Here is a 17,449-nt window from a genome sequence, read left to right as displayed (position 1 = left end):
TGGGGGTAAAGTGATCCGAGCCCCATCGAGAGATTTTCCTGTAATATCAGCTAACGTTTCCAGGGAACAGATTCCTGGCCGGTTTGTTTTGTTCCCTTATATGATGGATTGATTTTCACAGTGCTGACCGCCGTCCAGTGTCACTTCAAAATTCATTTCAAGTCCTTGATTATATATATAGGGAGGCAGCAGAATGCTTTGTGCCTCAAATGTTTGTCTTGATCTGCAACGAGTTTAAAGGCAAACTAGATTTGCTCCTTTACTGCTTAAAAATGACCCATAAAATCCTAATGCATGTGAGTTTAATATCCTGAAAGCTGATTTGGGCCACTTGCTTGCTTTATTAGTGGTGATAATTCCAAGAAACACACCTGTTGAAAAGCAGCTTGCAGTCTGTCTTTTTATACCGAGCCAGATTTAGATACTTTGTGTTAATGCCTGAAAGAATTTAGTGATTTAAGTCTGGTTAAATCACACTGTGGCTTATTTTCTCTAACTTTAGAATTAAACAGATATAAATGTGTCAGTTTACTGTAAGTCTGCAGTCTAAGAGGCAGCAGAACCACAAGCATATCTTCACTTGAAACCTTTTCCAGGACAGTTGTCATACCATCTTCTGATAAGGATAGGATCTTTCCTGTCTCTCCCCTCCTGAAATTGATATCAGCAGCCAGGTGTGACAAGCCGCCCGACACCGTGTCTTGTTGTTTCCACTCAGGACACTTGCTATTGTGGATTTTCTTTTGTGGCACGGAAACATATCACACTTGTGCTCTGTGCTCCAGCCTCCTCCACAGGGCCGATCTCAGAATTGAGAAGAATCTGGCTGCCTGGGTGTAGTGTAAGCTTACACATATTACTGTTCTAATCCTGTTCGTCCTCTCTTGGGCAGAAAGTCGTCGTGTCTCCCTCCTGTGTCTGTCTGCTCTTTGTTATATTATGTCTGACCGACATGGAGTCCGCTGCCTGGCTGGGTTAAGACTCGCCTTATGGATGACAGTAAACAATGGAGATCTCAGATGAATGCCTCGGGCTTATGCGCCTGTGAAATCACTGCTTTTTAATGCTCATTAGCTAAATGAAAAATCCCCAGGTCGTTGTGCATCCAGATTAATTTGACACTATTGTTAAAAGTGGAGTGAAGTTCAGTGTGTTTACTGCTCGAGGTTTTGTTTTGCTCCTGGATCACCTGCCTAAGAAATATTGACACAAGCAGAAATGTGTCCTCAGGTGTGCTATTACTCATCGGGTTACGTGGCGGTGCTATCAGTGCACGAGGAGGACAAGCGGAAGTGTTATTCACAGGACCATGAATACCTTTTCAAACACACTGGCTAATGAAGGCCTCTGACTGAAACCTAACATTTAATTTTTGCAAAACGTGCAGCGGGTGCTTTTTGACGTCCCTTATTTGTTTGCCCTCAGCATAGAAGATAAAGAAGAGACGCTCCATGCATAACGCTTTCTTAGCCACAGATTTTATTCATATAAAAGATTTATTGAAAAATGTTCCTTGCATAGGAGCTAATCAAGATCTTTATTTTACCAGAGGAGACATATTTCATGAACTGTCAGTTAATTTCTTGAAGGGATACTGGGAAAACTTTGGATTCAATGCCATCTTTTTGATCATAATAGGGATTATTTGGAATAAATTTACAGATTTTAAGTTTATATATTTTTCTGTCTCCTGTTCCACTGCATGTAGATATTAATCAAGGTGCAAAGGGGGATATTTAACTAGCCAAATCAATCTTTGTGATATTCAGTTTTAAGTCAGTGGACATACAATAAGCTTGTGTTACTCAGGTCAACATGGGGAATCATTAACTCAATCCTCACCTCTTTTTTTCCTGTAACAACTAGGCAAGGCTGCTGTACCAAAAGAAAACTCTAGACAAAATTAAACACCATCTTGTTTGACATAAGAGGGATTATTCTCAATAAATTCACTGATTTTAAGCTTCAGTATCTCTGTATCTTCTACTGTATAGCATGTAGATGTTAATTAAGGTACAGAGTGATGAAACAACCTAGTGAATCTTTGTAATACTGACCCTGAAATCAGTGGACATACAGTAATCCTGTGTTACTCAAGTCAACATAGGGCACCATTAACTCAATCCTCACTCCTCCCTCTTTTTTTTTTCTGTAATAGCTTGGCACGGCCGTTGCACCAAAGCGTTTCATTTGGCTTCTTTCTGGTGTCACTGTGCCGCTCTCTGTACATCTGCTCCTCCCAGCGCACACAGCTCGTCCAAATCAGACAAACGCTCTGGCCTTTCGCTTCCCACGAATCAGGCCGGTGTGCCGTGCCAGGCCTCGTTGTGCCCTTGCCAATCTCTCTGACGTGATGAAAACTGGCGTGTCAAATGCATCACGTCGCGGGGAAAAGTGCCGCTCATATGTGACAGACAAGTGGCAATTATCATCATCTGAGGAGCGCAGGCATGAGCCTCTCTCAACATACAAGAAGATGTATGAATAATGCAGCATGCTGTGGGTTTGATGATTATCAGCGAGCTCTTTGCTGATGACAAACATCATTATATTGTGTTTCTTGTTCTGCTCTATATGGAGCAGCTTGGAACAACTTAACATTTCTCTGTAAATGTCAATACAATTGCTGCAGGTTAAAGTATCAGACAAATGCCACTATAAATAAGGCCAAAAAAATGCCATGAATTAACGATGTGACAGTGCCATTTTGAATTGATGCCCTATCCGTCTCATTACCGGTCAGCAATCTTCCCTTCCTGTTCTACCGTTAGTCGTGTCCTATACAGATAAATGCTCGGGGAGGAAAGATGCCCACGGAAATGCAAAAGAGCCAAATTAAAAAGCAAGGTCACTTCCAAAGATGCGGCGGCTCTGGGTTTACATTTAAATGAGCCTCAAGCTGAGTGCCCCGAATCTCAGAGACCCGTTGTAGAGGGAGATGAAGTGTCCCCGGCAGTGCATTTTCAGACGCCGTTGAGCAGCGTTCCCCAGACTACAGGCAGCAGCTTAAATGTCATGCATGTGTTCACTGTAATGGTAAGAATGCTGCTAATAAAAAGAGGCTTTTTTTCATTCAGAATGCAGAACCTCAGAGCTCTGGTAATGAGATACAGAGACATTTAGAAAACCCAAAACATCTGTAATTAATTTCACATTTTCTCTTGAACAGTTTCAGACCTAATTGTGTTGATACACAATTGGTATATGCAAAATGTTTTAGTGTAATTTTGTGTTTGTGAGTTGGCAGACTTTAGAAAATGGAGACTTCTGTCGCTTGGTTTGGCCACTACTTTGGAAATATCTCAGCAACTCAAAAATGGATTACCCTGAAATTGTAAACAGACATTAATGGTTGTCAGAGGATCTACCACACGATTTTAGCCTTTGACTTTTCCTGTAGTGACACCAAGAGATTACATTTTGTGGCATTGAGTGGATAGGCTTCTAATGACATTCCCATCAGCCTCAACTGTATTAAGAGCTATTAGCAAATTAGCAGACTAACTAGGGTTGAACACTGGGATTTGGAATCATCAAGAAAGTCTGATTTGTATATTACAAACACCTGCTGTCATCTGAATGCCTGTGAAACTGTCTTCCTGTCCCATGATGCGTTTGTTTTCATCAAGGAGTCCAGCATTAATCTCAGTTAACCTACTCAGCTGTTGTTAATTGCTTGATTAGCAGGTGGACAGCACAAACTGTATCATTTTTCTCACTATAATCACCGTAAAGGTCCCGTATTGTGCCTCTTTTTTTTTTTTAGCAAACTGTGCAAAGTCTGTAGCTAAAAATACTGCAAGACTGCTTGACTGTGTCATCCCTGATTTTATGGCTGTTCTTAATGGGTTGTTTTGCTCTGAAAACCAATGAGCTGTAGCTGTTCCCGCCCTTTTTTAGAAAGAACAAGATGTCAGTCACAGTTTGAGCTGGACGACTCTTGTTTCGTTGGGTGCGGGTCAAATTCATAGTTGTTAGTAAAGTTGGGAGGAATGACAGGTGTACGCATCTTCATATCTTACACAATTTTTATTTTCCACCTTTATGTTTACAACAACCTACAAAACACAATAAAAATGTATTTTTGATTTTAACAGATGTTGCAAAACCCTTTACAAAGACATGACTGGACTCAGCTGTCATTAGAGTAGAGTAAATACAAACCAGAAGATATCCCACTGTCGTTATGGTTATGGTTGGTTATTTAGCTCTGTGTTTCAGCTGCTAACATTTGTCCTTTGTGAGAAACGTTTCACCTGTAAAGAATTCAAGACGACGTAGTAGTAGTTTGCGGTAAAATGTTAATCTGAGTACTGCACTCACCGTTACTGTATAATACTGCATTAATATAAAAGGCTTGTGAAAAGGAGATTAATAGTTGAGGAAACAAACCGAGCTGATCTTGAGTCAACTAAATCTGTGGCAGAAAGAATGTAAATACAATAATGAGCACACATTGAGACCTGTGATGCATGTTGGACAGACGATGTGCGTCATATGGCTCTCAAAGTATGATTATCATCTGCTTCACACCTCCTGTTGTGAGCCACATCGACACATTGCGTGTGATCGTCCTCGCAGGCTTTGTTTGCGCTGAACCCACTACAATCTCTGTTTTGAGAACATCGTGTGATTTGAACGTTGTAGCCTAAATGTCTTCCATCGAGCGCTCACAAAACATCCTTATCAAAGCTTCTATTGACACTTCACCCACTGACTATCTATTTCCTGAGTCATAAAATGGAGCTGATCCATAAAGATTCATTAGTATTCATCCATCCATTCTCTATACACCGCTTTATCCTCACGAGGGTCGCGGGGGGTGCTAGAGGGGTGCTGCCCTAGTATTCAGTCTTCTGATTAATTATTAACTTTTAACTTCTATGATTGCATATTTTAGCTCTTTGTTTCTTTCATGTGACAGCAAACGCAACACACCTACTATCGGTAGCTCTTCTACCAATTGAGGCACATTACAACTGATTAAAGTAACTCTGTTCACTTTACGGTGACTGCAGCAATGTTCTACTACTTTTCACACACATTGGGGATTTGGGGAATTTTTTTGCTGAATTTTTTAGATTTTTTTCGGACAAGGAAACAATATTTTTGTTGCCCATAAATGAGGTGAACTGGAGGGTTAAATAAAAATACTATTATAACGCTTTAAATTCCTGCATTGAAATGTAAAGTAAAAGTTAGAATAGAATAGAATAGAATAGAATAGAATAGAATAGAATAGAATAGCCACTTTATTGTCAACCAGAACATACACTAGTTGGTGCACTCAATAAAAAACTATTCCAATATATACATGGAAAAAATATGTATAAATATGTATATGTAAATAAATATATACACACCTGTATACATACACATCATAATAATCGTAAAAAATGGCATTAAAATGGCATTAAAAGGACTCTGCTGTTGTGTTCACTGTGACTTCCTAATAAGAAACAAAAGAAGATACACAGAATCAGAACAGTTAAAATGCTAGCAACTGCAATGCTAACACACTGAGCTAAATATTGGAATCATTAAACCAGCTACACATTGACAGCCTAGCATTGTGAGCAACAAGCATGATCATAGTTAGCAATATCCTGCTACTCTATCACGCTTTGGTTGGTGAATTGCCAAAGACAGTATTAACTGATGATTTTGGCAACATGAAATGAGACTCGGGGAAAAAAAATATGAACCACAACACAAAAGTGATTAAATCTCGGATTACTTCACGCGCTGTGCCCTAAAGCGCTACAAAGCACCTGACAGAGCCTCTCTTGCCCGAAATAATTCCTGAATTTCTCTCCCGCAGACTTGAAGAAGACGCTGGCAGTGCTGCTGGACAACATCATGCTGAGGCTGGGCAAGCTGGAGTCCAAGGTGGAGAACATCTACAACGGCACAGGGGGCAACCTGACCAACGGCACCAGCACCGCCACACCCAGCGCTACGAACTCAGAAAAAGTCAACGTGGCAGGTATGTGCTGCAGCCTTTGTTATTGCTCATGAACAGGTGTTTGCATTCCAAATCAGGGATCATGTTTCAAAGAACTGAAATTTTGTTATTATTGGTTTTGTGCCATTTGTGAGACCAATAAATAAATCTATCCATGGACTCAGGTTAATAGAAACTTTGTGATTCAGTGTAAACAAGCATACAGTGGCTGAAACAAGCTAAAGAAATGAGCTGATTGTGACAGTTTTTTCCTTTTTGAAACTAGAACATTTCTTTAAACCTCCTGAGTGAATAACTTTCCCGAGGCAAACAACTCGCTAAACTTTGCCAGCATTGCACAGCTCACTCGGTGCACTTTAGTAGACCAGACTGCATCCTTGGACATGATTCAAATAAGGCCTCTGTTCACGCTGCATGACCCTTTTATTAGTTTTCATTGATTTTCCTGCCAGCTTTCAGATGATGAATTCAGCCCAGTTGAGCGAACGCGGTGTTGGTTTTTGTGAGTCCCTGGGAAAAGTGGAGTCTACAGTGCACTCTGAAGCAATACATGCAGACTAAGATTGGATTGATGGAGACACATTTGAATAAACTCAATTCTAATGTCAGTTAAATTTAGCAAATGACGATGCTAACTTGACTCCAGTATTTAAAATAAAGTCGATCTGATAGACACGAGCATATGAAAGTGATAGATCTTTGTCCATACGATTGACGTCATGAGCAGCCGTCTGACTTTCATGATGACTCGAAAGGCCTTGTTTCTCCTTTCAGTGCTTGTTTTTCATATGAACAGAGAACCACTAATCCCACATCCTTTCTCACATCTGCGTGGCGTTTGTCAGCTTTCTTCTACCTGGTGTTAAAACAAACATCTAGCCTCCTTCACTTTCTTTGAAAGGCTGCCTTTGAATCTTGTCGTCTGATCCTTTAAGTGCTTGTCGCTCCTCATAATGTACATATTTGTACACCGACAGAACTTAAAGATAATGTAATCTAACATGTGTATTCAGGGGTTTTAAAAGGATATTGATTGTTTAAAATAAATAAATGTACAGTTGTCGGTCAAGCTCAAATATTAGTTAATGAAGAGGAAAATAGCAAGACATTTGAGGGACATTATTCTGAATTTTATTTGATCGACTGAGCAATGAATTAAGTTATCAAGGAAAGGATCAGCAGAGGTGGTATAAATTTACTAGGTGTTGCATATTAAGCTCACATATTAATACAGGAAAAACAACGGAAGATAATAATGTACTGTAAGTGAATTTGACTGCTGAGTCTCCTCAGACGTGGTGTACAGGAAAGGATTTTCTGGCAGCAAGCGTCTGCTCTGAGTCCAGCCGTTGTGGACGGCAGAAATGAGACACTTATCTCATACACCATTGTCGGGGCAATCTTGGCTTGAGCTCCTGTGTTCTGGAGCGATAGTAGCCGGACCTGTGACACATGTCAATAAACTCACACTGCCCCGCTCGCTATAAACCTCCAGCGGTACCCTTGAGAGACGACGTTTGGATCCAGAATGCAGGTCAAGCTGACAAAGCGGCACCCACGTCTCTCTTGGCAATGAACTAAAAGCCCCGGCACTCCAGAGTCTCTATTGGACCATGTCTCCTGTCTTGGAGTGGGTGGCAGGCAGCGCCGTTGCCAGCCCCACTACTGCTCCTCCCTGACTGGAACGCAATTACAGAGATAAGAATCTGGACAGTGAGGGGAACACGCCTGCCTTTCAGAGAGGCTGCTATCAAGATGGAGCTGAGCAGCAGCCCTGGGACTGCACTGTTTCCACCTCCAATGTATAAATTTTCTCAGCCAAGGTCTCAAAGTCAGGCTTGCAAGCAATTTAGCTTAAAATTCAACAAATTTTTCAGACAATCTGCATGAAAATGTGAGTTAATGCATTTTAACGTCCATTGCCGTTATGTCAATGTAAGTAGCTAAACTGTTTGTGGTGCTAATTGTACAGTTAAGTGCCAGAATCAGAATCAGATTATTGATCCTTAAGGGGAAACTACTTATGTTGCAGTTGCTTCCATTCAAATTCTCAGAAATAGTACAAAAAATATGTCCTAAAAATAAACACAAAAGTAGAAAAAGTATGAGCATAAAGTGTAAAATGTGCATTGTTCTATTGGTTATTGCACATTATTGAATATTAAGTCAAGAAGTGAAGTGAAAAGACGGAGACACAATGAGATGGCTTAATGAAAAACAGTCAAATCTGGATAAAACAAAAATGATAGAAATATTGACTTTTCTGTTTGTTCCAGTGCCTCCATTGTTCCACACAGTTCCACATATTTTTTTGTTTTGCTTCAATTTATTAGCATTTCCCTTTTAGCCAGGCCATAAAAAATCTTGCGTGACATTTTGAATGCTTTTTTCATGCATTTCTTCAATCCAAAATGGAAAACAAATACATACTATAGTGACTTTCTGAGTGCTAACACCATCATGCTCTTACCTGTCAGGGTTGAAACTGTTCTAAAACCTGTTCATCTTGCTCCTCCTGCCCCTTTTTAAAAAAAAATTCCCTCCTTATTTTAAATCCCACATTGCGCAAATACAGTTGAGGCTATTTTGAAAGGAAAGCATGAATGAGTGATGCAAATGTTTAGGGACATAAAATCTCAGATGATTCATGTCCAATGACATAATCACGTTTTCCAAGAATCATAATCTAGCGCTAGCAATACCTGTTTGATGACATGCATGTAACGTCCTCTGACTTTGTTGTAGCTGACAGATTGTAAAGCGTTTTTTTGGGAACCAGACGACACACCCTCCATATCCATGTCATACTGATCCTCCTGCTGCTGCTGTGAACTACCAGCTGTGCACACATTGTGGAACACTGCTTCTTTCTTTGTTTTAGTTCCTAGTTTTCTGCGTTTACATGCAAACTCCATTGTGTACAGTGCTGTAAAAATTCCTTTAACATGTGCCACTTTGTCATTCGCTGCAATGCCGGCGTCATCTGTTCAGAGGAACAGCTTCGGCCTTGTGATGCTTTTGCATTTAGCCAAGGACAACAAGCGCAGAAACCCCGCGTAGGATCAAAACAACTCGATCCGGCCTCGGTTGCTGCTTAGCAGGAGGCAGATGGGACCGGGTCCAGCAGCAGTCTGCGACGCCTTGTCTTGCCGTGTCTCGCTGATGTGGCTAATCAGCCTCCCCCGGCAGCGTTTCATCTGCGGTCTGGCCGGTGGCGTGGAGTCTATGTAATCTCCTCCTACACACACGTATACAAACACACACCGAGACCCAGGCGTGGAGACAGATGTAATGAACGGTCAGGCGGTGATTTGCAGCCATCTCGCTGGCCCTCGCTCTCTCTCTTTCTCCATTTTCTTTCCCTCTGCGATATATTTCTCCACCCCTTGCTGGTGTTTAAGCTTATCAATGTTCCCTCCATCTCAGCCACACTGATGTTTGGCTGATTTACGGCTCCTTCCTTTTTAGTTTTTTTCTTCCGTAAACAGAGACGCTTGCGTTCACAGCTCAGGGCATCTTCACTGCTTTGTGTCTTTCAGCTATTGATCCGCCAGCGTCTCTATTTGCCATTCGCTGTGAAAGATGAGATCCAAGGCCTCAATGTCAACAAAGAAAAGGGACAAGGACGGTGTTTCTGCTGGGGATTGCAGCTGACCTGCTTACTGCGGGATTTCACCGGCCCATGCGTTTGATTTTCTTTTTTGGCTGACATTGTTTCTTGTCCAAAACAACTCGGAGGAGAACTTTCTTTGTGGAAAAATTGAATCTATGCATGTAGGGTATCCAATCACCATACAGTTAGCAGTTTAATACTAAAAACTGTCTTGGATTTCGAGCAGAGTCTGTGGGCTCCATTATGTTCTCGAAGGCCTGTTTACTCATTCAGGATACAGATCAATACTAATAAAGTACACACATGCACACAATCCCATTCGCTGCTAATAAGTTGCTGAGAGATGCTGTCCACTCCCACACACTCTGAAACACTCGCATGAATCCTGACACTCATCGGCCTGTAGTCTACTGTACAGTCAGTAGCAGCATAATTGAAACCAGAATTACAATCAATAGTTTCCCAGCTGCAGTGATTTACAGTTTGGTGGTGTGTTTTAATTTCACCCTTGCTCACCTTCATGTTTTGGCGCTGCGGCTTTAATAACAACCTTAACAACCAAAGTTGCTGCAAGGAAAAGTTAAATTATTGGTATCCATTTTTCTTTTTCTTCAAGTTTGAATTTGTAATTGTTCGTCCTAGCTGATTTGGTTTGGTCTGCGATGACAAATACAATGCTTCCAGTGGCTACTTCACACAGAAAAATTAAACAAAACACCTTTGCCGCTTGTGTTTAAGGCACTGGCATGTAGGAAATGTCAGATTAGATCATTAAAATCACGCACATTACAGTTCTAAAGTCCAGATCTAACTTGCAATAGTACTTATTGTGTAGGAGTATGTGTGTGGGATACAAGTGCCTCTACAGAGTTCTGCTTTTCTTGTACCAACACCTGCATCTCTACAATTAATCTACTTGGTTGTCATTCTTTTTTAACACAATAAACTGCTCATCAGTTGTTCGATTAGCTGTCAACACTTTTTTATTCACTGTGGGATCATTTTTCACTAAAAAGAAAACATCCTACACCTTTATGGAAACAGTACAATATTAAGAAGAAAAAGAAGTCAGACATACCTTCTGTGCAGTATGACACAGGTATAATGTCAAAAGATTTGTGGCTAAATAAAATGGTGCCAAAAAAATGAATTTAAAATTTTTTTTTTTTTTTTACAACCACGAATGTACAACATTTTTTAAGTGCCACCAGCTGTTGCCAGTCCTTGAAAAATCTTTTGCTACTTAGAATTTTAATTAGTTTTAGTAACACATGATTAGTTCAAGGACCACGCTGTTGAAAATCTGAAGATTTCTCTGGTTTTAGTTTCTCTGTACAACAAATGCTGTAATTTTGGCAATTTAATAAAATAAACATTTGGTTTTTTAAACCTGCTGGCAGGTTTTGGGGTTCAGAGATTTAATCAGCAACTTCTTTGATAATAGACTATTTGGTTTTTAGATTTTTTATAACACAAAGGCCAAAATGATCTGATCCAGCTTCTGAAATGTGAATGTTAGAAAGCTGAATGTCTGTTGGTCTGTGATGAAACACAGACATCTGAAAACACTCATCGACACTTTGAAGACTAAACTACTAATCAATCAATCGAGAAAATAATTGACAGTGGAAATTTATTTCTTTACTTTTCCTTTTTCAGTCGACGTAGAGCCAAGTATTCATTTTATGTGGTGCATAAATTGCAGTGTTCTGGCACAGTGATTTAAAACAGAGTGTAATGTACTTGATGCCAGTCAGATCTGAACCTGTGGACTGGATTTGATGCTTTTGATTTAGAAATCTGAAAGGAAAGTGTTTCTTCTCCCCACTGCCTCCACATCTTGCGCTCACCTGCTTTCGGACTGAACCTCTCCAGTACTTTCTCCTCACACACCAACAGGCAACAAGCACAGACAGGCTCCTCCACTGCGACTGTGATTGCATGTGTGCATATTTTCTTTCCCATATGGTACCCATCGCCGCAAACTGTGCTGTGTATGCGAGTGTAAATTCTCTGCCTGTATCTTGTGCTGTGCTCTCGCAGGTCCCTGAAGATCCCTCCCATATGGAGTGCATCAGATCTCTTCTAGCAACGTTGTAAACAAACGGCAAGAAGCTGCAGACAGCTTTCTGCCTGGCACTGCGCTGCATCAGAGCCTCAGAGTGCATCCTGAGGCATTGTTGACATGACTTGTGAGATCATCACACAGCATGGGCGCTATCTTTCACATATTCATGCGTAAATCAGAATGATTCCTGCACTCCTGGAAGCAGAATTGAGAAAACATCCCCTCAGGACAAAATATTTATAATATGTGCAACATATTCAAATGTATGTCAAACGTGGCCATGTTAGCTCCTGTCGTTTACCACGGAGACAGAAAGAGTAACTGAGAACATGCACCATTTGCAGCAGCGCCCTGCCTCACAGCCATACAGTTCATATCAGGGATACCAGCTGCATGCTGCTGGACACACAGCAGACTCTCTTTAATGTGTTTTCAGTGCTCTCATTCACTCCCAGGTAATTTGAAACCTTTTTTAACCAGGCAAAGAACAGGAAAGTGTAAAAGTAGTACTGCTTTGTTTAGACTGTGATTTAATTGCTTCAGTGCTTCCAATTAGCAGCTGAAAGTCTACTGTTTGACCTTGAGGGTGCTGCTGCACCAGTGCTTGGAAAAATAATAGTCCACAGACCAATGAAAGAGCTCTACTGCATCCAGAAAATACCGTTTTATCCAAATAGCAGAAGCAAACATGCATAATAGATGCTGAATTATTAGAAACTACCTGTGAAGGTCTGTTTTAACTTTAATCACCTCATAAAGGTTAATGTTGCTTATTTTTCTCACTTTAATGCATTTGAAAACATAAATATATCAATGCTCCTTTCATCATGGGATGAAACCAAAAATGTGCAAGAAAAATCAAGATAGAGAAATCTTGTGGTATCCTTTGCCATCCTTATCATCGTGTTTGGAGGTTTAATGTGTGAAATCTCAAAATAATTCATCCACATATTCTGAACCCAGTGGACGGATGAGTGCATTTCTAATTACAAACATGCCTCCTGCAAATCCAAATCTTTGCCAGTCAACTCTAGAAGAGTTTAAATCAAACAAAAACTGAGTTGTGGCCACTCCAGGGACATCCATGTACTGTGAATTCATGCACCAGGCCCCTGATCCCCCACATTCACACTCCGTCTCTGTTTTCTACCCTTTTCCGTACAGCCTGGCTCATCCCCTTGAGCTTGCAGCTGATTGAGAAGGCATGGGTGGGATCTGAGGGAACATCTGGGACTGACGCACCATTGGCTGCGACACGTGCACCCCAGTTTTTCATTCTCTTCGGTGACTGTTTTGCAGGGGCTCGTCTAATTATGGAATTTCAGAAACATTGTGCAATTTCTGGGCGTTTTCAGGACACGGAACATTTTTCCCATTAGAGAAGTCCAGCGTTTGAAACCAAATAAACAAAAACATGCACTAGAATTTCTTGCTTCCATTCTTTTGCATTGTATTCTTTGCCTCTTGTCTGTCCTCGCTCTCTGCATACTCTGTGGCTTTTTTCCTCTTTGTATGCTGCGCTCTTTCTCCCTCTCTGCATCCTCTGTCCTCCATTGTCACTTCCTTCTCTGTGCCAGATTTGTTGTGCTGGCTGAAGCCTCTGCCATGGCCACTCAAGACATATAATCTTCCCTCCCTCCTTCGACCAAATATCAAGCATTTCTCTGGGTATAGCTTTGTATTATTACTCTTTTTTTGTGATTGGACATGCAAACACACTTGTACATAGTATACACAAACATCCAGCCTCATCTTATATTCACTGCAGAGGGTTTTTCTTCAAGCAAGAGTGGCAGGATCCACACCAGAGGGGAGAGCAGGAGGCATATATTTGCACACAGTGACTGATAAGTGTAGAATCTCACACACTTGTCCATAAGTATGTATAGTGTGATGATCGTCTGCATCTGCATAGAGCACCTCTGTGGCTCTAAAGCTGCTTTTCTAACGACAACAAACACTTTTTTTCTGAGCTCCACTGCAGTGCCTGTGACTTAAACTAAAGCAAATGAAGCAGTTTCTCACTCCTTTGTTTACAGGAAATGCATATGGCGAGCAGGTGGTCCCAAACGTGTCCTTGTTGCGAGCCTTTCAGACGAAAGCGAACATTTCTATCGAACTAGCATGTTTTTTTAAACTCTGCTGACAGATTCTGATTAAGCCTCTCATCACAATAACGAGTTCTTTGGTGACACAGCGCTCAAAGTCCAGCCAGTCTCACAGCCTCAACCAGCAGCTTTCCACCGTTTGTTCGGATCAACAGTGGAACATTAGTCATCGCTCTGCAATCAACGCTCTCTGGGAGCCTCGTGTCCTTGCGCCGCTTTTGGTGCAAAATCTGCATCTTCCTCTTGGATATTTTCAGAGAGAACAGTGGGCCGATCAGATTGCCCAAGCACAAAAGAGGGATTGATTACAGCCAGACTTTGCGGTCTGTGCAGCAGAGCAAGGGAGAGAAAGAGGAAAGTCGTTGTGGGCCGGATATCGGGGTTGCATGGGGGAAATTTGGATTTGGTTTATTTGCCTCCAGGACTTTTCTGTGGAACACTTGTGTGGACCAGAGGCAGAGGGAGACATGTGTTTTGACCATCTCCAGACACGTGCCCTTCACACTGGGAAGCCCCTCTGGTGTGTGTTATCCTGCTGTGTGCCTTCAGGTGGCAGGCAGGCCGAGAGGAACGCTTTCCAGTGGGTTAATATAACGTTTGGAGATTTCATCTGGAGCGTGCAATCGAACCTTGCTGTGTACACAAACAGCTGGGGAGGCAGAGAGCTGCAGATTGCTGATTGTTGATTGGGGGCTAAATTTTGAGTCTGACCAGCATCATATGACATTTTGTCTAATGTTCCTCTAAGATAGGCTGTCATGCAATTTCCTGTTCTGTTTGTGAGCTTTTTTCATGCCCTACTCCTGTCAGATGAGGAGATAAAAATGACAAGGAGTGTCCAGTTCAGGCTAATGTTACTCATTAACCGCACAGATATAGTTTAAATATTATATTAACATTTATAACCCAAAGTCTTCTGTCTTTCTAATGTAATTTCCAGTCAAGAAAAGATAATTAGTCAAACAAAAATTCACTAAAAATCTAAATTTGTCATTTTGAGCTGAGCTGTAACTCAAAATAAGTCCATGCACCAATGCAGTACCCTTGCTCTCAAATTCTTCTTGCCAATAAGTTTTATTGCCTTTGTGACCTCGTTTCTTTGACAGTATCACTGTCATCTTGTGGCATTTTTAATTCCCCACATGTGATTCCATTGAAACTGAATTTGATCTCCAATTAAAAAAAGTGCCTGATGCTGATATTTAGAGCACACCAGAGGCCAGTAACATACATAATGCTGTTATTGTGTTGTTGCTATTGTTTGTGATGTTCTAAAGAGATGCAACATTGCTAAACTTCACTGCATTGGGCACTTGTTTTATAGAACAAATAAAGAAAAACAAGAATGAAAATTTTAATTTGATTGCACTTAACATTGGTATTGACAATTAAGGTATTGTGTTCCTCCCTGTTACCAATCCAATCGACCCGTTTAACAGGTCGGTCAATTGCTTCCAGAACATGCTCATTGAGTATTAAGGAGTCCGTAGGTAATTCATGATGTCGGTTATTCAGGATTTCCAGCGCCTGGCACGGTGAAGCCACATAAGCCGAAAAACAGCCGAGTTAAGCTGAACTTATTCTTGTTCCTCCTCATTGATAGTCCCTGATTTCTCCACCTGCACAGCTGTTGATGCTCTCAGGCTGCGACGTTCATCAGCCAGCCTGCCTCCTGTCTAATTGATGAACCGCCGCTGAGATGTACACACACACACACACACACACACACACACACACACACACACACACACACACACACACACACACACACACACACATAAACTCACACGCCGATACATCTGCTTCTTCTCGCAAAGTGCATCTAAAATTAGCGTGTCTAAGCCCGTGGATCAGAGGACACAGTGACGGGAAAACTGCACTTTTCACCCTTGATTTTTTTTCCCTACTTTTCAAGCCCAGCAGCATCGCCACGGTGACGTTTTCCTACACTTGATTTACTTCTGGAGCATCTCTATTAAGAAATCTGCATCTTTGAGAACCAGTATGCAAACTTTCATCGTACGTTCGTAAATTATGTCACTAATTTGGGTTCCACTGACCAAATTCTGTCATTGAAGCTGGGCCTTGGCAGATTTCATATTATTTGACGGGAGGTTCTTAGTTTAGAGCGCCTGAGAATTAAATCAATGAGCAAGGGGGAGAGCCGGGAAAAGAAAGCGAGCAAAGTACACAAGAAAAAGAATAACACAAACCAGATGTAACGTAAACCAGATGTCCGCAATCCAATTCTGGACTTGTCAAATGTCAGATTACCTCATGGACTTGCAGGGACGGAGAGGGGAAAAATAACCCTGTGTGTGGACTAGCACATATTGTTCAGAGATGATGCTATTTAAGGGCTATCAGATGGCCAACACTGTGTGCTGGGAGCGAGCTAATGGTGACCTCAGTGCTGCGAGAGCCTCTTGGACATCTTATGCAAGTTTGAATGATCTCATCTGTTTTCTGCCTCTGGTTCTCTGAACATTTAATATCACTTCTTAATGTGCCTTTACCTCATTATTTTTACTTTTATACCCCCGTCCACCCTCAATTTGGATCATTTTACTTGCTCCGCTACTGCAAATGAACCTCTTTATCGGCTTTCGTTTGATAGAGGTTGAAAGCACTTTGTGAACTGTTTGAATACTCTTTGAGTAAGGTTGTCGTTTAAGCTCTATGTAATATTTCTGCCCTGGCTTCTCCGCTCCTGTGCTCACCAGACTGAGGTGTGGTTTGGTGCTTGGCTTTTCGCCTGACATTATCGCTTCAGCGCGTCAGTCACACCTCGCGTCGCCCTGTTCGCCGTCACACTCCGTGTCAGATGGCAAATGTGCTGCTGCTGCCTCAGTTAGCTGATGTTTGCATGTGAATTTTCCCTGGTCAGTAAAGGCTCCACTAATACTCCTTGACAGTCTGCCAGTGGGTGTTGCTCTGACCGTGTCTTTGTGGGTTTTAATGTGAAGCAGCAAGTGATTTGTTGTGAAAATAGTGCTTTTGTATGGAAAGAATCATTTTGTCGAACTTCATCGGTGTGGTGGAGGTGAATAACGAGGAAATGGCTCCCTTTGAAACAGCACCACCTCTCTGGTGTTTGATTATGAAGGGAGCTATATTTAGCTCCTCCTTGGCAGCAGCTTCTTCTGCTTGATTAAAGCTAGGAGAAGATTTGCCTGGTGGCGTTGGCTCTCGCCGGCCGACTGGCTGAGTGACAGGGTGAATGATGGGCTGTTTGTTTGGTTGGTCGACCGTTTGGTTGGCAGGCTGATTGAACGGCTGGGTGTATCTGAGGGATGCGACAACTGCAACTCACTGTGTCCCTTTTTACCAAACACCAAGTCACAAGTCAGGTTTGTTTAGGCTGCGCTTTGAATAGACACAGTCAACACAGCCCCCAGATTTTGGACCAGTTCTCGTGATGCTTCGGTTGAGGTTAACTGGAAGGATTATACTGCCATGGAGGCATTCAGTCAGCTGTGGGCAAGATTCCAGCCGTCTTTTTTTTAGCATTTATTAGTTTACATTTTGGCCGATGGGCATCATTAAAAGCATGCTGAATTAACTGTTATCTGTTGCTGCTGGTAATGTACCCTTGGATGGAGAAACAACTGTTTAAGACACGAAAGCAAACTTAAAAACAGGATGATTACCGGCCTGGCTGATTAATTAAAAAATGTTGCATCTGCTCTTAGTCT

General features: G+C 41.6%; 1 protein-coding gene across 5 annotated transcripts in view; it reads left to right on the top strand.

The window, feature by feature from the left end:
- The window catches only part of mgat5 (alpha-1,6-mannosylglycoprotein 6-beta-N-acetylglucosaminyltransferase), a 98,403-nt gene that overhangs the window by 16,764 nt on the left and 64,190 nt on the right, over positions 1 to 17,449 (top strand). For all 5 annotated transcript variants that reach the window (XM_051943575.1, XM_051943571.1, XM_051943574.1 and 2 more), the window contains one exon: positions 5,822 to 5,986. In XM_051943575.1, the coding sequence (XP_051799535.1) occupies positions 5,822 to 5,986 (165 nt within the window). The remainder of the gene's footprint in view (positions 1 to 5,821; positions 5,987 to 17,449) is intronic.

Source organism: Acanthochromis polyacanthus, chromosome 22 (assembly GCF_021347895.1).
Source record: "Acanthochromis polyacanthus isolate Apoly-LR-REF ecotype Palm Island chromosome 22, KAUST_Apoly_ChrSc, whole genome shotgun sequence".
Taxonomy (NCBI): Eukaryota; Metazoa; Chordata; class Actinopteri; family Pomacentridae; genus Acanthochromis; species Acanthochromis polyacanthus.
This window is presented reverse-complemented; position numbering and strand designations above follow the sequence as displayed.